This window comes from Eleutherodactylus coqui, chromosome 3 (genome assembly GCF_035609145.1).
Source record: "Eleutherodactylus coqui strain aEleCoq1 chromosome 3, aEleCoq1.hap1, whole genome shotgun sequence".
Lineage (NCBI taxonomy): Eukaryota > Metazoa > Chordata > Amphibia > Anura > Eleutherodactylidae > Eleutherodactylus > Eleutherodactylus coqui.
This window is the reverse complement of record NC_089839.1, coordinates 53,655,224-53,679,646: the sequence shown is the minus strand read 5'-3', so window position 1 is coordinate 53,679,646 and position 24,423 is coordinate 53,655,224. Positions and strand designations below refer to the sequence as shown.

Here is a 24,423-nt window from a genome sequence, read left to right as displayed (position 1 = left end):
TTTTGTTTCTCAGAGTGCCTAGCAACACAAATACCGACATTCATGTCAATAAGGCTTTCCATTCATGTCATGGTCGCTGCATCTGCTAATATGTTTTTAATGGAATAGAAAACCCCTAAAGAAGTGTCTGGCGGTATTTTATATTGATGACAGTGTGACTGATGGGAGAGCACCGTAGGAGTTAAACAATTCACTTAGACAGATTCACAGAGTCGAAGAGAGAAGTTAATAGGTTGGAAAATGTAAAAGACAGACAAGCAAAAAATGAGAAGAGGTGGGATCTCATCATGCAGACATAAAAGCCTTGAACAATTTCGGATGATTTGCAGGTTTTTCCGGATGGCACTGATCATATCTGTACTGTAAACTGCTATCACACAACAATCCACCCTTAGGGCGAGCACCCACTGGCGTTTTTTTACCTGCGTTTTGCGTTTTGCGTTTTGCGTTTTTCCTGCACAGGCATAGAGATAACATGTGTTCCTGTCCACTGGCGTTTTTTTTGCGTTGCGTTTGCGTTTTTAACATAGGAACTGTCAGTTGCATATGTGTCCTTATTTTTCTCCATGGAAATTAATGGAAAAGCCGCGAAAACGCCGCGAAAACGCCGCGAAAAACGCCGCGAAAACCGCGCGGAAAAAACGCGGGAAACGCGGCGAAAACGCTGCGTTTTTTTCCCGCGGAGAACGCAAACGCCAGTGGGTGCTCGCCCTTAGGCTGGAATCACACATTGCAGTTTTTGTGGCAGTTTGTGATGCTGCCTTCTTGAACCAAAGCCAGGAATGTATCCGAAAAGTACAGTATAAAGATAGTACTGATGCTGCTCCTCTATTTTGTATCAACCTGTGTATCGTTCCAAAAAGGTCACAAAAATTGCATGTGTGATTAAACTCTTAAAAGGGTTTCACAAGAATTTAAATTGCTTCACAACCACTCTTTCCTTTCTATTTGCTGCTGACCAAGACATGTGACAGCTGCAGCCAATCACTAGTGAACATCTATAGCCAGTGATTGGCTGCAGTTGTCACATGACCAGGTCAGCAGCAACCAGGAAGGACAGAGTGGTTGTGAGGCCGTTTTAAGACATGGGAAAATCCCTTTAAAGTGACCCTCTGGTATCACACAAAACCTACCTTTGCCTACCTGTTGCACACTGTTCACAAACAGTGCGGGCCAATCAGAACAGAGTATAGTATGTTAGACTACCAATACACTAGTTGTATACAGAGTGCATCAGGTAGTCAGAGAAGCAGTATAGCCATCGTGGTTTGTCTGTGACTGGAAGGTCACTTTAAGGGCGAGCACCCACTGGCGTTTTTTTACCTGCGTTTTGCGTTTTGCGTTTTTCCTGCACAGGCATAGAGATAACATGTGTTCCTGTCCACTGGCGTTTTTTTTGCGTTGCATTTGCGTTTTTAACATAGGAACTTCAGTTGCATATGTGTCCTTATTTTTCTCCATGGAAATTAATGGAAAAGCCGCGAAAACGCCGCGAAAAATGCGCAGAAAAACCGCGGAAAACGCAAACGCCAGTGGGTGCTCGCCCTAAAGGGGTGGTCTGAGCTCTAAAAAGTTTTTATGCCGAGAAAGTTAAAAAAATAACAAAATAACGTATACTCACCCATTTGATCCCCCACCACACCAGCACCCCTGCCCCGGTACTCTCCACTATGCTTTTTTGCATGGTTGCAGCTGTAAAGTGTCTGCATTGCCACATGAACTCTACAGCCTACAAAAGAGCATTTCTGGGCTTAAAAGTGTTTTCCAGGATAGAACTGCTGATGATCTATCCTTAGCTCCCGAACAGTGGACTCTTTCTGATCAGCTGTTTATAGAAATAAGACTTGAGCCCCATCAGGGACAAAGAACAGGAATGTAGCTGGAGGGGAGCTGGAAGGGTAGATGCTGGGTGCCAGAGGATGCTATCATGCCAGGATATTTAGGTAAGGGCTAGAGCAGCTAGCTAAATCTTTGCATTGGTTGAAGGAAAGCCTAGCTATGACTCTGTGAGTACTGATGTGAGTTAATACATTGGGGACATTTTTGAACAAACTTTGTAAAGTTTTGTTTGGTGGAAATGATGTAAATTTCTCCGATTTTTAAACATGGCACATGTGACATAACATATTTCATTCAACTGATTAGGCCTGCTAGACACTTCTTTTTGTTCTGGCTGCTGTTCATGTCAACTAATAATCTGAACCACATAATAGTGAACATTTTATAAATTTGCTGCATTTTATGATTCCTTATGGTCGTGTCCTTTTTCACTAGATGCTTTTCAAACCTCTTGAGGTTAGTGTCAAAAACAAATAAGGACTCTTGTCCACGGGCGTTTTTTTCACTGCGTATGGCTGCATGATACACAGTGAATGGAGTTACTGAAAGTCAATGGACTTCCATTGATCCACCTATGCATATGTGTGTGTAGATATGAATGAGAAATAGATTGCAGCATACTCCATTTCTTGGGGCAACATGCAGCGTAAGCCCTGTACATTTGTATAGGCAGTGCAGGAGTACAGTACACAGGATGGCTTGAAGAGGGCTATAGAGACAGGCATTCAGGTACTGCTGAAAGAGTCAAACACCTTTTGGGTGTGGCAGGAAGTGAGATAAAAGTTTCAGCTCCTGCCACACTCAAAAGGGGAGAGTACCAGCACAGCAGAGTCAAAGTGCTGCAAGTTGGAGGTCCAGTACAGACCAGTTTGGGCCAGTCACCCATCTGATAGAGGAGGACCCCATTCAGATGCCCCGGGTGGGGTGGGTGATTGGGACCCTTTGGGTTGTGAACCCTAAGTTATGGACTTTGTGCTACTGTATGCTGTACAAGTTTGCTGTGACTAAATGCTGGCAGGTGCCAGTTATAAAAGAAATTTGTGATCCTGAAACCTTTTATACACGTGTGGTGCCCATTTACGGACCAAGAGGTCGGCGATCTGCAGCCAAGTAACTCCACTTGCCACAGCAGTGTATGCAACCTCTGTTCATACATAATACATTGTGTATGGGTGTCGATTTCATAAGCAACCCGCTATGAAACAGACCATGATATTCAAACATGCGCAGTACACTTGCAGCTTACACAGTCTCTGCTGGCAGAGCAGGTATTCACAAACACTGGTAAAACGCTGGGGGGGGGGGCCCTCAGCCTTTTACTGGTACAGACGTGGACACGAGGCCTAAGAGACTGTTCCCATCTGTGTTGGAGTCTCCATAGCCTTTACCACATAATTCGCATGTTGTCCTGTTTTTCCTATTAAAACAATAGACACATCGGGAGAATTTAGTAGACCCCATTAAAAGTTACATGAAACTATCAGGAGCCGCTAGTATCCACCATGTGATGGATTGGTCAAGAGTTGTGTGTTTCATTACAGACTAATACTATATTGCAGATGTAAATAGAGTCTATTTTTGAAGCATGCCGTTTACTTCTTATCATTGGCACAGAATTTTGGCGCCTTTTATTTTGAATATCTCCCCATTTGTATTTACTGCACTGTGGGATATGTTGGTGCCAGGGGCGTAACTATAGGGGATGCAGGGGGTGCGGTTGCACCCGAGCTCAGGAGCCTTAGGGGGCCCATAAGGTCTCTCTTCTCCATATAGGGAGCTCAGTACTATGAATAAAGCATCATAGTTGAGGGCCCTGTTACAAGTTTTGCATTGGGGCCCAGAAGCTTCAATTTACGCCTCTGGTTGGTGCTATGTATGGAATGAAAACTAAATAATAGCTGCATATTAGATCATTATACAATTAGCATATCCCATTACAATCTTGAACAAAGGAGCCCAGGCAGCGACAGAACAAATGTTTTTTGATGCTCAAGTTAGATTTTCAGAATAGGCCCCTTCCTCCTGAGTCAATATGATATCTGTTCAATGGACAATCATTTATTTGTCTGCCAGCTCACTGAAAGGAAACGCTCATTGTTAAGTTGATGTTACGCCCCTTCTCTTCATTGCCACCCTAGATGACCAAATAGTCTGGTGAGGCCTAAATAGACCTAGTGCATTTCCCATCGTAACAAGCTACTTCATCCATTATGTCTGATCTCTCTGGTCAAGAACATGCACTGCTTATTACTAACTGGGGATGAGCTATCCATTATTCTTCAACACTCCTTTCATCAAGCAGAATGTTACAACCCTGTAGGTCCTTGTTTGCCAGGAAGCAAAAGTTCCATCCAAGTCTCTGCTTTTTCAAGCTGTTTCAAATGCATGGATCCTAAAATAATGGTAGTAGATCAATGACAAGAAGTATCTGCCATGCCAAGTTGGATAGTGCTTTAACTCCTTTGAATTAAAATAAATCAAGGCGAAAGGAGACAGGACACAAGCAACATAGAGTCAATCATTTGCTGATGACTAATGGCAGCCAGAAGGAACACGACTCCATAAAATCCATGCCTAGCTCTAAATCTTAAAACAGATGCCCGGAGCTCTGTCTGGAAGGATTGCACATCACTAGCTAAATGATGGATGTAATAAGGTTACAGATATTAATGAACCCTCATACTGACTTGTTCTATACTCTATTACCACTATGGATGCGTCTTGGGTATCCTGGGATTAATGGTACTTTATGCACTAATAGAATACCGTAACACGTTACGCACAATGCTTCACAACGGCAGAACAGAAAACAATATCTATATGTCTACACTGCCATCAGTCCTTTTTAAACAGAAGCACAGATTATACAGTCTACTCTTTAAGGGGTGTTAATGCTTTGTTGATAGCAACACAGTCCAGTTGATAGCACTCAGCTATTTCCATCAGCTCCAATGAAATGCATGGAGCAGCACTGTGCAGGCACAGCCAGCTCTCCATTCAGTCCTAACAGAGCAGCGATATTGCTGTCACCATGAGGCAAAAGAGATCAATGGGGGGTCCCAGCAGTCGGACCCCATTGACCTGTCAACTTTCACCCATCCAGTGTATAGGTGAAACATGAAAAAAGCCCCCTTACCCCTTTAAAGCAAAAAGTCTCAAATATCTTCCAATCACTCAGAATTTCGAGCTATACCACTTCCATTCACTTCTCCTCTTCCTCTGCCAACCCTTCCCCCTTTGTACATTTTCTTGTCCTCATCTCTTTCCATGGGACCCAAAGCATTTCCAAACTTCTAGTTGCCCCCTTATTTGATTAGGTCCATTCTGAGGAGATTTGGATTATCTCTTTCCACCTTCTCGCTTACTTCAAATGCCTTGTTCACTATGGAGAATCCCTTTTTTATATAACTAGATTCATCCGATGTTCACTACGCGAGCATAAAATGTTTGGAAAAATAGTTATAAATGTTTTAAGAACTGTCAAGCCGAGGATTCGGCTTCAAACATTGGTCTTCCATGTTGTGGGGACATGGCAACAGTCAAACTGGTAAGCACTTCACATGAACATCGACTAGCATTGACTCTCCCTAGCGGCGCTATTGGCTGAAGCACAACAGGGCCGCTAGACTTAACATAGGAACTTGGACTTCACCTGACAGGTCACTCAATGTATCAAACTACAATTTTATGATTTTACGGCGGTTGTGAGGATGTAACAAATCTAATGACCCCAAAATCATCCACCAAAGGTCACACAAAGGGGTCAAAGTGTGGTGCAAGAAAAAGCCTGTAGGCTTAGATGTTCCCCCAATTATATGTTGACAACAGGGTCTTTTGCTACTGGGATTACCAGCAATCAGCTGCAGTCTCTTGAGGAACTCAGCATCAAGTGTTCAATTTCCCAGCAGCGCCATCACAGGTGAAATAGAGCATTACACAATACACAATGGAATCAATTGGCCATTCATGTAATGCACAGACATATGAGGTCCTCCAGTGTGAGAGACACTTTTAATAACTGATGTCCACTTTGGGTAAAATATGAGTAATGGGGTCAATTTCCCCCAACTTTGCAGTGCAGTTCTTATGGCAAAGGAAGTCCTGCACGGTATTGAAAGAACATTTTCCTAGTTATATCACTTTTTTCGTAAAACAGCAGGTTTTCTCGAGTAATGAATTTCAATTCTGTATAATGTAATGTTCAGAAATTTTTATGAATTTAACCGGTAAATTACAACTCAGTGACTGAAAGGCTAAGCAAATATTTTCCCACTAATTATTAATACGAGAAACCATCAAAGGTACATGAAGTATGGATCCTAATACCACAGGAATTGAAATGATTTGTACGGTTGTAAAGAAAATGTATAAAAAATATACTAAAAATTTCACTGTGATCATGAGATAAAAAGTACACAGTTTGGGTTCTCCTTATTGGTATTCTGTTATATTTCCCAGATCGCTGAATAATGTCTGCAATGAATAACATGGATTTTTAATTCTGATGGCAGCATTAAAGAAGTTTACTGACCACAACAAACCCTATTAAGACACATGCACATCTTAGAAACGTTTCCATGTTGTGTGTCCCCCTCCTTTATTAGCCAGAGGGGAAACCTATAACAAAGGGCAGTTTTCATTCTGGTGGACTTGATCTATCCTTATAGAACATATTTTACCAATCGTATGGCCAGCCACAGATTCACTCAACAACTTTTGGTCAAGGGTTCCATAAGCCAGACACAGTCCCAGTTATCAGAATCACAAGTTATCCCCTATCCATTGGATAGGGGATAGGATAGATTGCTGATCAGTGGGGGTCCAACCACTGGGATTAACACCGATTACAGTAACAGGTTTGGAGCGTTCAGTAATGAATGCAGCGGCGGCCACATATGTGTGCCACAGCGCCATTCATTTCAAGGGGGGCACTAGTGGTAGCAAAGTAATTATACCCGGCTATTTTTTGTCCTCCCATTGAAATGAATAAAACAGTAGCGAGCATGAGCGACCGCCACTCCATTCCTTACTAAGCCCTTGTTCTCAGAATCGGTGGGGGTCCCTGTAGAAGGGGAGATAACTTTTAATTCTGAGAATACCCCTTTAATATTCAGCAAAGAAAAGTAAGTGCTGACCCCAGAATAGTAGCTCGGCTTTTCTCAGCCTGAACAGAGATACAGTTTGCTATTAAGACCTGAATCGAAATACCCTGACGAAAGCAGAATGTTGCTGACACCCTCCTTGGCTACTACCACCCAGGACATATTCTCTGGCAAGGCTCCTCCCCCAGATACACCCCTGATTAACCCTGCACCCTTATAGAGGTCATCTGGCCATACGTTCGTAAGTCCTATGGTCATTTCACATCGCTGGTCACTTCAAACAATTCCATTTTTGCCATCCTCAGTGTATATTTACATGCACCAGATGTATCACAGAAATTTCTGCGACTGAAAATCAACTCCGCTCTCGTGTCAATAGGGTTATTATGGTGACAAGCAACAGGATTCCTGCAACCCCTATTCAGATGAAGGACACAGTGGCTGAAATTTCCGCTATAAATCTGCTGTGTGTGGATATACCCTAAAACAGAAAAACAGAATAAAATCGTAATAAATCTAAGCTATAAGGATGTGACATTCATAGTCATCTATGGGGAAGAGTAAAAGATGAGCGCAATTCATTGTTGGCACATTCCTGCAGGGAATAGATAATCGTGGCCATTCTTAACACTTTGCCAAATTGTTTTCCGAAGGAGAGGAATATTTCAAGAGACAATTACCCAGAGCAACATGTAATGGCCTTGACAGTAGGGGTTCCCATTTTCTTGACGCTAATACAGATGCCGCCATGACACGTCTTTGATAGCTGTGTAGCGGTGGAATCGTTGCATTATGCTGCCGAGTCGGTTAAGATGTTCCATTTTCTCACTCTACTGACCATCACATTAATAAACACTTATAGCTGAAGTTTGGAAATCATTGCTAATGGGACACACTTTTATTGACAGTGTAGAAAACAATTTCAGCATGCATCAGGAATATTTCTGAGCGGCAGACTCCGTATGGCCAGTAATTGCTGATAGTCCTGTTGTCCTTGAGCGCTTCCTGAATGCAAATACTGCAGTTCTCTGTAAAATACCGTAGTTGGGAAAACAATAGAAATCCCTCGGCTGCTTATATGTACAGCATAGGTAACCATTGTTAAAGGAGAACTAGAATTAAAGGGCTTTTCCAAGTTATTGGACAAGTGGGCAGCTTTTCAAAGCGCAAGTCTGTGTATTGGCAGATTCAGCATAGGAGTGCATAAGGTATTGTTTGAGGGGAGCCAAAGAGGACACGTGTTCTGAGAGCATGCTTGCAGCCCGCCAGTGTTATAGTCTCTGGAATCTGGACTGTCTGCCAGTGCAGCGGAGGAGCGAGACAGCAGGGGCCCATGCAGCTCTGTTGATGGTGACTGACTGTGGGACTGTAGTAGTGCACCTTGGAGGGGGATGAGAGTTGGATTGTGGGACATTGGAGGAAGCTGATGGGGGTTGGATTGTGGGACATTGGAAGATGATGGGGGTTGGATTGTGGGATATTGGAAGAAGATGATGGGGGTTGGATTGTGGGATATTGGAAGAAGATGATGGGGGTTGGATTGTGGGACATTTGAAGAAGATGTTGGGGGTTGGATTGTGGTACATTGGAAGAAGATGATGAAGGTTGGATTGTGGGACATTGGAAGAACATGATGAGGGTTGGTTTGTGGGAAATTAGAAGAAGATGATAGGGGTTGAATAGTGGGACACTGGAAGAAGATGATTGCGGTTGGATTGTGGGACATTGGAAGAAGATGAGGGTTGGATTGTGGGACATTGGAAGAAGATGATGGGGGTTGGATTGTGGGACATTGGAAGAAGATGATGGCGGTTGGATTGTGGGATATTGGAAGAAGATGATGGGGGTTGGATTGTGGGACATTGGAAGAAGATGATGGGGGATGGATTGTGGGACATTGGAAGAAGATGATGGGGGTTGGATTGTTGGACATTGGAAGAAGATGATGGGGGTTGGATTGTGGGACATTGGAAGAAGATGATGGGGGTTGGATTGTGGGACATTGGAAGAAGATGATGGGGGTTGGATTGTGGGACATTGGAAGAAGATGATGGGGGTTGGATTGTGGGACATTGGAAGAAGATGATGGGGGTTGGATTGTGGGACATTGCAAGAAGATGATGAGGTTTGATAGTATAAAGGGCAGAACCATATCTTTTGGTGTAGGGAAAAAATTGAGAGCATGGGAATAGAGGGTCCAGTCCACCAGTCCACTTACAGTCCATTCGCCTTTTAACATTACATAGAATGCCTACGAAATGTGTGAAATAATCATTATCTCATACTTTGACGTCACATTTTTGGTATTCTATAGATTGCCTATGCATTCTATACAACTCATTTCACACGTTGCCTGTAACATATACATCACAAGCCTTCCAATAGATTTTCATGACATAGCCATTAAACAGATGCCATTATAGTCTGTGGGTGATGAATGTCACTATTAGGTATCTGTTACAGCCTCTGTTTAATGTATACTTTGGTGTTTTTTCCTGCATATCCATTAAACACAGCCCAAAATCACAATGTGAACATAACCTAGGATGGATGTTGTGCGGCAAATGTCAAACAACATGTAGGTTATACCGCTTACACAGAATTTGCAACTTCTGTATGGCTGAACCTGAATTCTGTATATCTTACATGCTGGTGACTCCCTAATGGTCCTATATTTAATGCATGTGCATTTCAAGTGATTTACCCATCATGCCACTAGAGCACTTTGATCTGTCCCCTATAGTGGTTAGTTACAGCCCTGCACATCTTTGTAGTCTTGTCTCTATATTTGGGGGAGAATTCTTCAAAGCCGTCCTGTCAGCTGCCTACTGCATGAAACCTTTGTTCCAAGTCTTAGATGAGTTCAATAGAAGTGCAGAACAGTAAATATAATTACCGCTCACTAGTGCAGGTTTTACTTGACATACATAGTGGTGGTAAAACAGTATAGCCAGAAGATACTACAATGAAAAATAGTTATACAAGGTATACATTTTTCGAATATACTTTCTGCATCAATCCTGCAAGATAATTGCTTGCTGTCACTAAATGAAAACCTTCCCAGTTTATTTCTACATAGTCTGACAGTGTGTCAGGCTGAAAAAAGACACATGTCCACGCAGTTTATCCTATTATCCTGCAATGTTGCTCTAGAGGAAGGCTAAAACCCCAGTGAGGTAGAAGCCAATTTTCCTCAATTTACGGAAAAAAATATTTGTCAATTCCAAATCTGGCAATCGGAATAATCCCCGGATCAACAACCCTTCTGAAGTAATTAGTGACTATAATATGTAATGTTGTATCACTCAAGAAAGACGTCCAGGCTTGTCTTAAACTCTTTTATAGAATTCACCTTTACTCTGTCTTCAAGCAAAGAGTTCCATAGTCTCACTGCTCTTACAGTAACAAACCCTCTTTTGATGCACCACATGATTCTATTTGCCTTGGCAGCAGCTGCCTGACACTGGTTGCTCCAGTTAAGTTTACAGTTAATTAAAATCCTCAAGTCCTTTTTCATGTCAGTGTTCCCCAGTGCTTTCCCATTTAGTATATAATGGTGATATGTATCTCCTCTGCCCATGTGTAGAACCTTACATTTATCAGTGTTAAACCTCATTTACTACTTTTCTGCCCCTAATTTATGCAAATCCATTTGCAACTGCCTTGTTTCCTCTCGTGTTAATTTCTTTACATAGTTTTGTATCATCTGCAAATATGATATTTTACTGTACAATCCTTCTACCAGGTCATTAATAACTATATTTAAAAGAATAAGGGCCCAAAACCGACCCCTGTGGTATCCCACTAGTAATTTTGACTGAATCAGATTATGTACCATTAATAACCACCCTCTGCTTTCTATCATCGAGCCCCCCAATAAAACACCCTATTGAAGGACAAGTGTAAACGTATTACATTATGTTCCCTATTTCCCAGGTGCCCCCTGACCTGCACCCGTATTATTCTGTCAGGTCTTTTGGTAAATATTAAGTCCAAAATGGCCATCTCTTTAGTTGGGTCCCACATGAGTTGAAAAAGGTAATTCTCTTTAGTAATCAACAGAAACTTGTTACCTTTATGAGATTTGCAGTTTTTGGTTTCCCAGTTTATATCTGGATAGTTAAAGTCCCCCATAATAATTACCTTATTGTGTTTTGCTGCTTCATCTATTCGACTCAGTAATAGATTTTCAGTGATTTCTGGTATGTTTGGTGGCCTATATCAAACACCTATGTGGATTTTATTAGTGTTTTGCGGGGTTTCTGTTTTTTTCCAATCCCTTCTGAACAGACTGTAACCCTGTAAGTTGAACCACGCAGTCGCAGCTTTTATCCAACCAGGCCTCCGTTATTCTCACTATGTCATAGTTTTCCTCAGACATTATTTCTAGCTCATCTACTTTATTTGTCAGACTTCTAGCTTTAGTCACCATACAGTTTAGAAGGTTTTGGTTATTTTTTATGATGTGTATCCCTACTAACTATTTTGCCAGTTCTAACTGTACTAACCCCTCCCACCACTCCACCCACATTCCCTTTACTTAGTCCTACGTCACTGTCTACACTGTCTTTCCCTCCTATCTCTCTGGTTGCCCTCCCCCAAGTTCCTAGTCTAAACACTCCTCCAATCTTCTAGCCATCTTCTTCTCCAGCTAGCCATCTTCTTCCCCAGCACAGCTGCACCCTCCCCATTGAGATGCAGCCCATCCCTATAGTAGAGCCTGTAGCCAATAGCAAAGTCAGTCCAGTTCTTGAGGAACCCAAAAACCTCCTTCCTACACCGAGTGTAGGGAGCCACTTGCTTACCTTCCTAATCTCCCACTGCCTTTCTCATGTGGCTTGTGGTACAGGTAGTATTTCAGACAATGCTACTATGGATGTTCTTGCCCTAAGCTTACATCTTAGGTCCCTGAAATCGTTTTTAAATACCTTCCTCCTACTTCTAACTTTGTCATTGGTGCCAATGTGCACCATGACCGCTAGATCCTCACCAGCCCCTCCCAGTAATCTGTCAACCTGATCTGCAATGTGTTGAACTGGAACACCAGAAAGAAAACACACAGTTCAACAATCTCTGTCTCAGTGGTAGGTTGTCCTGTCTGACCCCTAATTAATTGAGACCTCCAATACCAGGACCTTTCTAGCCTGCCCTGTGCTCCTATTCCCCTTCTTACTGGAACAGTCATCTCCTCCTGGCAGTCAGACGCCATGTCATGCTGTAGCAGTGCTAACCCTGTGATGGCATTCCCCTCATCTGCCATCTTTGCAAGTTTGTTGGGGTGTGCCAATTCAGGACTAGCCTCCCTGACATGCTTCTCTGTACTCTTATCTTCTGCCACCCAGTTAGTTGCCTGATCATCCTGCAATCCTATGCTACCATGCACCCCCACGTTTGCCCCAGCGAGTGCCTGCTCAGTAAGCAGCAAACTCCTTTCCATGTTGTCAATAGAACTTAGTGTTGCGAGCTTCTCATTCAGATCACGGATTTGGGCTTTCAAATGTGCAACACACTCACATCTCATTCAGCAATATGCACCCTCGACCGGCTGTTCAAGGACCACACAAGATGTACATATGTGCAGTCAATCATTGTATTGTCAGTCATGGAGCACATTCTAAAGGGCCATAGTAAAGATAAACATCAAGGTAAAAGCAAAAATGATAAACTACATAGACAGAAGTGATTGCCTTCTAATGTCACTGAATCTAAAGTCACTTGATCTTAAGTCAGATACACAAGACACATTTTTCGATCACAGCACACTCACATGCTTTCACACTCGCTGTTTTTGTTTGCTTAAATGGCTTTCAACAGCAATAACTCCTCCAATGAATTGTTCATACTCATTCATATGACCGAGGCTATTCTACTACCTGATGATGCTCTTCCTGTGGATCAAGACACCCATCAGGGATCTGTTGGTGGACTATACCTTGGATTATATTTAAAGCACCCTTGGACCAGCGGTGTGGGTGCCTGTCAACTCATTAGTGCTCCACACCAGCTGAGTCCATTCCAATTCTTATATTCATATATATATGTATTTCCTTTGTTTGGAGTGCTATATATACCTACACGTGGGGTCATATAATGGTGACGCATGTACACAGCTCATTACACTATTACACTTCAGCTATTAGAGCCATGTCTTGTAACACACCAGACACATGTATGACCATCACATGACCATGACAGGTTTTCGTTCTCCGAAACTAAACATTTAAAGAAGTTAAACAGGGTTGGACTGGAGGGGCCAGAGAAAGAAGCTGCATCACATTTATATATCTATAAGAAACATGGTCTTTACATTGGAAGAGGGTATATTTCTGCTGCTGTCACCATGGATAGCAGCAAAGCAGACAGATGAACTACGCTTTGGTGTGGGGAATATTGCAGTGCTTCCTAAACAATTACCCAGGTTTACATCCACCGCTGGAAAGGCCAGGAACCTGTTCTCACACTTATGGTGTTCACACCCAGCCACCTCTTGTCTGTCGGAGATACAGCGTTAGTTCCGGCTACCACCCAACCCCATCATCTGTAGCGTGCTTATACGACGAAATTTCACATTGCATATGTTGCAGAGGCTAAGCCAGCAGCAGAGAAAAATCACTGAGTACTAAGGAGTAGTATGGAGGTCGGTCAACTGACCTCTGTGGAGTGGCTGCATATCAAAGACGTTTGTCCCATTTTAGCCTGCTTTGAGGAGGCTACCAAAATGGTCAATCGTGATGATACACAGATCAGTATGAACATCCCTGTAGTTTGCCTGCTGGAACAGATGCTACAGGGCCTCAGGGACAATGACATGCTGTCACAGGAGGAGGAAGAGATTCTAATCTCCCAACTACCCTGCAGACTGCGAATACTCAACACTGCAAGGAAGGTGACTTTGGACAAGAAAGGGGGTGTCTTCTCCAATACATATTTCTGACCATGGGGGAAAAGAGCAAAAGGAAGAAGAAGCGGAAGAATAGGAAGGGGATAATATAGGTCCAGTGGCAGGTGAGAGGGCTATACAATGTTCCTTTTATCTATCACTAACAACAGCTATTCTACATGAATGGCAAGACCTGCAAGAGGACATCCTTAGGCAAGACACAGAGGAATGTGGGCCATCACCTTTAGGCACTTTGAAGCATATGGATGCTTTTATGCTGCCATGCATGCAGAAGGACTATCGTATAGTCCACATCCAACATCATTAGTGGGTGGCCACCCTCCTTGACCTTGCTACAAGGCCAAAATGACAAATCTCATTCCAGCACTGCAGAGGGACCTCAAAATGCAGAAGTATCAGGACAGACTGTTAAGCAGCTTGAGCAGAGCATTTTCTCATAGCCACGGGAATACATTCAGAATGGATCGCAGCTCTGAGGCTCATGGCAGATGAGAAGGAAGCTACCACAGCATCACCACCACCGATGGCAGGAAAACTCTAACAGAACTGTAGCATAGCTTTTCAGCCGGTAGCAGCCTGTAGCATAAGCACAGGGTAGGACTGATAGTCACAGGCAACACTTATCCATAATGGTCCAAGAGTATATTAGCTTTCATGTAAATCAGACATGGCGCTAGCCCCTTTGATGTCTGGGTGTCTAAACTGGACGAGTGCAAGGAGCACACTCTTCCCTCAAGGTGCTGCTGCTGGTGGTAGCACTGCTGCTGTTCTCCTTCTTCTGTTTCCACCATGTTCTCTCATAGAATCATAGAATGGTAGAGTTGGAAGGGTCCTCCAGGTTCATTGGGTCCAACCGCTGACTCAATGAAGGATTCACTTAATCCTCCCATTCTCCTCCTCCTGCTTCTCCCAAAATGAAAACTTTCTCCAACACAAGAAGCAGCTGCAGCTCTACAGCTTTTTCTTGGAGAAGGCCCGTGCTCGGCTGTTCTGTTCACCTGGTAGACTTTTTGTCCTTTGCAAAATTTATAACATTGCTTTTAAAACAAGCAGCACACCTGCTGACTCCCATGGTATAATTCTTAGTTACTCTACTGCTTTTCTTTGGAGGAACAGGAGACCCGTGCTTGAGTGTTCTGTTCTTCAGGTAGAATTGGTCCTTGGAAAATGTATGACATTACTCCTAAAACAAGCAGCACACCTGCTGTCTTCCTTGGCACAATTTTTGATCTATGTGGGCCTTCCTTTGTTTTCAGTGACACCGTTGTGCTATGATTGACCCTTACACCACTGTACACTATTTTTACCAATTCTTGTGAGGAGCACAGTGTTCCCCAGAGGTGTGGCAGTATTCCCATTCCCAGTATGGCTGCATTGAGTAGGAATTGACCATTCCAATTCATTATGATTTTAGTAAAATCGGCCCAATCCTGACACAAACCAATTAATCGACTAATTGCTCATCACTAGTCAGAGATGTGCTGTGGGCTATGAGCAGGCAAATAACTATAATGAGTGCAGAGCATGCAATCACACCATGGCCTGTGAGCCTATGGGGACGCATAAGGACTATCTTTTCCACATAAGAAGACTAGTACTATGAATGAAGCTTTATAGTTGGGGGACTCTGTTACAGATTTTCCATTGGGCTCAAAAGCTTCAATTTACGCTTATGCAGAGACAGTGAAGAGGGCTGTCTTAGTTATTGAAATGAGCTAAAACCTAACTCACTGTGATGACATCCTGGGAAGGTGAAAGTAACGGCACCCCTTATGACTAGTTATCAGAACAAGGCCAGAAGTGAAAGTGTCAATCCTCTGGATTGGGTTTTTCAATGTCGAAATAACCCCTTTAAGTCCAAGAAAACACCATGAGGATACATCCGCAAAGGATGCAATTGCCTGCTGCAGGAAATCTGAGATGAATCTGAAGCAATATCTGGATTTCTTACATTCGAATTTGCTAAGAATTTTGGTGTCTATTTATAGGGTAAAATCTGTGATGAAAACTTGCAGAGTAAATTAACATGATTTATTAGTGGGGGCCCGACCTCCAGGACCCACACTCATCAATATAATGAAGGAGCGACGTGATCCTACAAGCATACTGTCCCTTGCATTGCATACATCTACTTATCGCTACAAGGAGCTGTCCCTGGTGCTGCAGCTCAGTCCGATTCAATTGAGGATACAGATGGGTTAAGGCCCATTTACACGGAGCGATGATCGCTCAAAAGCGATAGTTTGACAATCGTTGCATCTAAATGCGTGGCGCATCATGCACTTTTCGTGCACTGCTAGTTGATCGTTAAATTCAAGCCAGCCTAAAAATCCTCCTGTGGTCTTATCAGGACCCCATGCTGAGTTCTCTGCAGGTAGTGCTAATACCATTGTTTCAGCTATTTAACCCGTCGGAGAACAAATGAGCTGAAAGCAGATAGGAGCCCTCCGGCTATTAACTGCATTCAGCTAAAGGCTTCATTTGCATACTTAATTGCTATTAGGTAGCTGAGTAGCTACTTAATATTTTATGCAAAGTGATCACTCAAAGCTGTCACTCAAACTGTTGTTTGAGCAATCTTTGAGCAATCATCGCTCCATGTAAATGGACCTTTACTCATTGGCTTGACTCTTAACAGGACATGATATCATGGTGTGCTTTGTTATCAGGGTGGTTTATCTACACTTTTAATTACTTTACAATGGGTTTTGGTTTTGTTAAGATAAAAGGACAATAGCTTTTTAATGTTTTAAGATAACTTTCTGCACCATGCTATCACAATCCAGCTACGATGTGTCCCATCTGTAAGCCATTAGGGGTTGCCCCACTTCTGGGTGTTTTGCTGCAGGAAGCAGACAGCTCCATACTTTGCACAGTGTCCCATGTTGGTACTGCAGGCTGAGGCCTATTAAACCCAGGCCACTGCACAATGTATGGAGCTATCTGTTTCCTGAAGCAAAACAGCCAGAAGTGGAACAACTCTTTGAATCAGCATCATGGAATTGTACTATTGAATGGCAGCAACCAGAGAGCTTGAAAACCATGATGAATACATTTAGAAAGTACTATATATTATAACATTGCATCGCTTTTCAGAATGAGTAACCTTTATTTGTGGAAACCAGCAGACCTCTAACTCCACTGTATTCAATATGCTGTCCACATATCATGCCTGTAGACCCTTATACACCCATAGCTCATGCCTCTATAGAAATAGATCTGATCATTTCCTTATATCACAACTACCTGCTGCTTCTGTTTAGAAGGAACACAACTTTTCTTTCCTGTCTTGTTCTTCTGACTTTCCATTAATTGTTAATGTGAAGCAATAAGGATGGTGCCAATCACCTATCATCAGCAAAAGCAACATCACCGCAGTCATTCAGGAGTGCGCCGTGGCGGCGTACCTGCAGTTATTCCTTCTTCCTCCGGGGAATAAAGCCTATTACAGCTGTGATTGTGTTTTTGCAGCTCTGACAATGAAGAACCCCATCAGCAGTAGTTATTACATTATTAGCTAACCTTACCCGAGAATTAATCTGGTACAGGCTCTGCCAATGATATACTTTCTACTACTGCTTAAATATTTAGGAATATCGGCTCTTCTTTGAGATTAGTTGCCAGTATACACATATCTTTTTACAGAATATTACATGCTGGGAGGTTTTTGTCAGTGTGGCTCTCCAGCTGTTGCAACACTACATCTGTAAGGGGGATGAAAAAGTTAGAGATTGTACCACTTATATGTATTGATAACCCATCCTTAGAATAAGTCATCAATGCCTGATTGGTGGAGTCTGTTACCCAGGACCCCCGTTGTTCGATTAAGTCACTTTCCTAGTGTATGGAGCTGCTGTGTTGCAGAAAGCAGACAGCTCCGTATATTGTGCAGTGGCCTGGAGTTGTACTGTAGGCTGAGTCTTATTTATTTCAATGGGACTCAGTCTGTAGTACCACTCCAGGCCACTGCACAATGTACGGAGCTGTCTACTTCCTGCAGTACAGTAGAATAGGAGAATAGCTGATCAGTAGGGTTCCTGGGTGGCAGACCTTTGCTATGATAAAACCCCTATAACCTTATGTAGTTGAGTAAATGGGTAAACTCTACCTAGGGTTTGGAGAGGTGACAAAGTGTTGATGCTAATTGAGAAAATTAATATAAGTGCTGACACTTATTAGGGGAAATGCTCTGGTAATTGATGTTTATTTTGTAAATGCTAAGGTTTATTAGGAGTAATGTTGTAGTACAGCTAGTGGTAATGACTGTGTGTGACTGTGCTGTTGGAGTGTTGTGACAGTCTCTGTTGTAGCCCCTGCAGACATTGTGAGGCTGATCTTGGTCCCAGTTACTGTTGAAACTTTGCATAACTAAGCACGGATAAGATTGTTCTGGAGATCTTCTGCAGTTCTCTCCTAGTCTGAAACCTGAGCTGGTCATGACAACCAAGCCGTAATGTCATGACCCGCCTTGGAGTCTATATTAAAAATATTCAGCTGCCAACTACTGGTGATGCCTTCTTGACCATCAATGACCTCCTGTATTAGTGACTGACATAATAGCCACAATGGGGGAAATTTATCAAAACTGTGCAGTAGTTTGATATAGTCAAAAAAGTCAAAAATCTTTGCACAAGTGGAGTTTTGCTAAAAAATGTGCAAATTTTTCATGTTGCATACTTTTCACTTCACTTTTCCAAAGTGTCTAAAACAGTTTTTTTTAAAGTAGCAAATTTTGTCGCAATCTCAATGGATTGGTTGTGTAAAAAGTGACTCTGCATCTGTAGGCATATTTAAAAGTGTAGCTAATGTATCATCAGTGTGTGACATTTGATAAATTTTCCACAAATAACGCCAACATGGCCTCCAGCAAAACCGACCATTGCAAAAGTGGGAAAAAGTATGAAAACGTTCAGAAAGACACATCTGAGGGTTAAATTTGCAGTCAGTCACCTTTAAAGGGCCTCTGTCAGCACCTTTGAGTAACATGAACTACATTATGGTACTCAAAGGTGAGGAAACTGGGATTTCCTCAGGTATGTCTTACACTTACATGATCCCCTGTTCCTGCACTATGTCCCTGCAAACTTGGCGCACCCCTAGTGTGACTCTTTTCAGATGGCTCTCTGTGCATGCTCTGCTATACATGGTCTATGGGTTCACTGACCTAAGTTCGCGTAGGTCACCCACTTCAGTCATTGACTGCCATTTCATGGGCCCTGGAGTTCTGGGCCCCACACTACAATCAGGTCTCCAGCTTGCCACCTGCACTGCGTGATGTGCTGACATAGCAGCTGGGGCTGAGCAGACTTCCAGAGGTTGGGCCTTATGAAGGGAGGACTGGTGCAGCTATTTCATTAAAGGGGTTGTCCCGCGAAACAAAGTGGGTCTATACACTTCTGTATGGCCATATTAATGCACTTTGTAATGTACATTGTGCATTAATTATGAGCCATACAGAAGTTATCAGAAATTTTTCACTTACATGTTCCGTTGCTAGCGTCCTCGTTTCCATGGAGCCGTCTAATTTTCAGCGTCTAATCGCCAAATTAGATGCGCTTGCGCAGTCCGGGTCTTCTTCTTTTCTCAATGGGGCTCTGTGTAGCTCCGCCCCGTCACGTGCCGATTCCAGCCAATCAGGAGGCTGGAATCGGCAATGGACCGTACAGAAGCCCTGCGGTCCACCGAGGGAGAAGATCCCGGCGGCCATCTTCAGCAGGTAAGTAAGAAGTCACCGGAGCGCGGGGATTCAGGTAAGCGCTGTCCGGTGTTCTTGTTTAACCCCTGCATCGGGGTTGTCTCGCGCCGAACGGGGGGGCTGTTGAAAAAAAAAAAAAACCGTTTCGGCGCGGGACAACCCCTTTAAGGTGCTGTCAAACTGCGGTCAGATGGCAGCCGATTTGTTTCTGTGGTGCTTGTGCAATTTCCTGCTCCCGCACTCCCTACAACTGAACAACCAACCCAAGACGTGCAGTGCTTGGTGCAACAAGTCACCCTCGGTTGCTTGTAAGCTGGGCTTCACATCATTTAACAAAAGTTCCAGCTGAGATTGTCATTCCGTTGCTGTGCCGCAGCTCCCCTTTCCTGAGGCAAGAGGCTCAGCTTGCCTTATGGTAGGGGCACCACGGATTCACCAGTAAACTATATGGGCTGGGCTCATCCATTGCAGGCCCCTTGTAAATGGGCAGTTCTGTCAATCACTAGCTTACATAGAAGAGAGTTTGCCCCGTAATAAAATTAACCACCCATTATGGTGTTGGATTTTGTGACCCAGGATAGAAGGGGCTAGTGTTTGTTTTCCCTTCCACACTCTTTCCATGACTCTTTCACCAATTACTCACCCATCAGGTTTGCGTCATCCAATAGGGCCAACATAGCAGTTCCGTAGTCTACCACTATGGTATGTACCTATGCCCTTGCCATCAGTGGTTGAACATGAAGACACCTAAGAATTTTTGACTCTGTATTAATATTATGTTTTCACCTATTTCCCACCGGGTGGTTGACTACTGTCTGTAGCCCATGAGAGGCAGCCATCAACTATCTCTCCCAGAGTTAGATACTCTAAATAAGACTAATAACAGGAATACAGGCGAGAGGTCTGACCTGCATACTTCATTTGTATGCAAATTGGTTGAGTATGATAATTTGGCAAATGTAGGCAGATAAAAGACATGTAAAAATGTTATTACCATTTCTTCGTTTAATGCTATTTTTATTTACTGTAAACAGACGGAAGTTTCACCAGAAGAGCATTCATTAATATTAAACAGCTAATACAGCTTGCAAAAATAACATTAACAATAAAAAAAGTCCCAAGATACAACAGTCCTCAGTTTTGCCTGTTTTCTTCATAAGATCTCTACATCGCACCTCAACCAATCCACCACAGTCCTGTATGATCTTTCTACATCTACTTCTTCCCAGAGTATCCAAAAATTAGAGTGTATTCCTATTGTTGTAATTACAACCATGAGCCATGTTCTAAGCTGGCCTTAACAAAAAATACATATATTCAGCCACAATATATTTCACCTGAAGCCACCACAAACACGCATGAACAATGTGGAGAGGGGAAGAAGACACTATTTTAGGAAAACACTCCTATGTTCCAAATTGGTGGACAACTATGCATCCAGAAAGAGTAAATACAAAGCCATATACTGCAATATGAATAGTTGTCTAATATGGGACAGAATGAAGTAGAATGGAGTAATTTGCTGTCTTCACTCAATATCCCAGAATGAGGATTGAAAATGGGCTTGTCTAGGGATAGAAAAACATGGCTAAAATTGTGTGTCACTTCCTTTCTGTTGCCTATTTTGTAAAAAGTGAACCTAAATATTGGTGCTTGAAATGACCCTCCATTTTCAGGACAAAATTCTCTCCCGAGACCAGCATGATCAGGGGGTATATCTGCACTTGTTCTTATCTGCTGTCTGTCTGATTCACTGGTTTCGACCCTGAATTAGGCTTTACAAGATGGCCATCACAATTGATTTTCCAGCTAATGTACACTGTCTGAGCAGTGTTGGCTAATCAAAGAGCAGGTATAGTTCATTGGTAGTCTAACATTACCAATGCTCTATGGAGATTAGTTAGTCTGAAGATGGCCTCGGCCATCTTGGATAGCCAAAAATGGAACCGACAGCTCAGATGGGCATCAGAAAAGAACGAGTGCAGGAAAACTGGAGTGTTGTTTTAATGGGGGATATTTAGGTGCCAGTCTAGGCAAATACCAGAGATAGTTATCCAAAGACGAAGAACACCTTTTCCTGGTATTTGTGGGGTATTCTTCCTCGGAGGGTTATAAATATGTCTGGGGTCCCTATCCTTTTCGAGAGATCTTGCGATAGACCACATGATAGACTACATCCTTGTGAACTTTTTTAGTAGCAATTCTGTGAGAGAAGGAAAAATCCATTGATTGTAGTCTGTTATGTGTTATTTGAAGCCAGGGACTACTGACTGTAGTGTTCCACAAGGACATTACTGATGGGAATCCCCCCCCAAAAAACCTTCCCTCGTCACTATTTTATTTCACATACTGCATCTCTCGGTCTCAGAACTTCCATAAAAATGTATGTATCTACAGTATGTGTGGATGCTGTTGCTTTGTACTTGTATAAACTTTGTACTTTAGGTTTATTGCTCCTTTAAAAGCTCTTCATGGGATTCTGAAGGAGCGACAGTACAATGCGGCGCAGCCTGGAATGGCTGGCGTAATGGGAAACATAGTCTGAATGCTGCAATCTAACGACTAGCGAATCTCATTAATCCTAGGCATGGATGACCATTCACTTAGCCTTTTGGGAAATAAAGTCTTCAGTACAATCTGGTGAGAAACAAGGGCACTGATCCCTGTGGTCTCCAATAAGTTCACATCTTGCATATAATTCTCAAAGGATGGTCTTCATAGCTTAGTGTGATAAAATGAAGTGTAATAAATCTGTTTTCCAGTACGTTACAGAGGGAAGAATAAAATGTGTATAAAGCTGTATTACCAGTTAGCAGCAGTAATCTATGGATTTCCGGTGAGACAATGAATGAAGGCCTCATGCATAAGGCAAAGCTATAAATACTCTATGTGCCGCAATATGGGTTTTGTCAAGCACCAAATTTTACCCTAGTAGCAATGATGCTAAGAGACAATTAATAAGGAAGTAAAGGTCTCCACATAGAGTATTACAGGTTTGTATGACATGAACAGTCTTAAGTATGAGGTTTTACACCAATATAATTAAAGCACACCTTCATCCAAAGCCAAAAAATGTAAGTGTATCCCCAAGAATGTTGCCAAACTCCTTTCCTGCCTGAAGTTTAAAAGTGACATTCAGAGGCATGGATGAGGGTCCTGTAGGTAGTTTGGTTGCTTAGGCTTTGCAGGACAGTGTTTAGGTGTTCTACAGTTGCTTTGTTCTCTTCCGACAGGAGTTTTAAAATGAAGGAAAACACAATTGGCTACATTATTTGGGGTACCCTTTAAAATGGACATGACATAATGTCAGAGGGGCCCGCTACAAAAGTATGTTATTGTGGACTCGCTGACTCAATGTGTTTCTTTCATTTATACTGCCCACTGTCAATCAAATCTCACTCATCGGCAGTCAACAGTGGCGACCACCCAATTCACAGCACTAGGAACCGAATATAGCAAGAGCCAGTACAGGGGTGTGGGGAGCAGTGATGAGTATGAATAAAAGAAACACATAGTTGGGAGTCAATGGGGCCATGGTTGCAGAGCTATTCAGCCATGCCTCCATGGCCAGGTCCTCTTTGATGAAGAACTTTCCAAAACTGCACTCTCAATTATATGTCTGTGATGTATTGTTCGGAGCACTGAGATTAACCAGTATTACCTATGTTTTCCAGATAGTGTTCCGGAAAATTAGCGATGTGAAAAGGGAGGAAGAAGAATGGATGAAAAGTAAAAATGAAGCCCCTCTGATCCTTCCACCTGACCATCCAGTCCGACGACTATTTCAAAGATTCCGTCAGCAGAAGGAGGCTCGTCTGGCAGCAGAACGTGGAGTGAGAGAACCCGGTGACCGTGATCTTGAGAAAGGCAATATACTGGTGGAACATTCTGCTCGCAACACAATAAAAGCCAGCCTTGTCACTGTCACCGAAAGCCCGGCTACTCCAGTATCTTTCCAAGCGGCGTCAACCTCTGGTGTATCAGACCGAGCTAAGCTCCATGCTCCAGTATCTGAAACCACTGGAGGTAAAATGGCCGGGGAGTTGGTGAAAAGGAAAGGGTGGGCAAGGTTTAGAGATGCATGTGGTAAAGGGGAGGATTGGAACAAAGTTTCTAAAGCAGAGTCTATGGAAATTTTACCTGACAGAACTAAACAGTCAGGAGAGGCTACATTAAAGAAGACAGATTCCTGTGACAGTGGTATAACAAAAAGTGATTTACGTTTAGACAGCGTTGGGGAAACTAAGAGCCCCCAGGATCGAAGTCCTGTCCAGGCAGAAGTTAAACACACTTTTTATCCCATTCCAGAACAGACACTCCAAGCTACAGTTTTAGAAGTGAAGCATGAGTTAAAGGAAGACATAAAGGCTTTGAATACAAAAATCACAAATATTGAAAACCAGCTTGCCGAAATCCTACGAATATTAGCTTCTAGAAGGTGCTCCCAATCACAAGAGATTTTTGAAATATCTCGGCCCCAGTCTCCAGAATCAGAAAGAGATATATTTGGATCTAGCTAGAACAACTTGAAGACAATAGAGTCATTGTAAAAGTGCCCAGTCCCCCATTGCACTGCCTCTGATATGGATTTCCACTCTACTGAGAGTATAAGGATCTCCGACCTTCTTCAAGATGAGCATGGGCAAATATGGGCTACATTTCCAAGGCGGGGGCTCTATCAACCATCTAAAAGTTATGACCCGGTTTTCCTTGATTCATTCTGAAGTGGTTAAAGAAGGACCTGCCAAATACTATTATTGCGTGAATTTTACACATATCACTAGAAAAAGAGAAACAGATGATGGCGGTTGCATATCCTCAACCCTTGAAATAGGATCATTGAGTATTAACTTTATACCCGAAGAAGAGAGGTGTTGACGCACCTT

The 24,423-nt window shown here is 42.8% G+C and overlaps 1 protein-coding gene across 1 annotated transcript in view; it reads left to right on the top strand.

The window, feature by feature from the left end:
• Positions 1-24,057, top strand: part of KCNH1 (potassium voltage-gated channel subfamily H member 1) — a 348,715-nt gene extending 324,658 nt beyond the window's left edge. The window contains exon 11 of the mRNA XM_066594506.1: positions 23,212-24,057. Coding sequence (XP_066450603.1) covers positions 23,212-24,057 — 846 coding nt within the window. The remainder of the gene's footprint in view (positions 1-23,211) is intronic.
• The last annotated feature ends 366 nt before the right edge of the window (positions 24,058-24,423 follow it).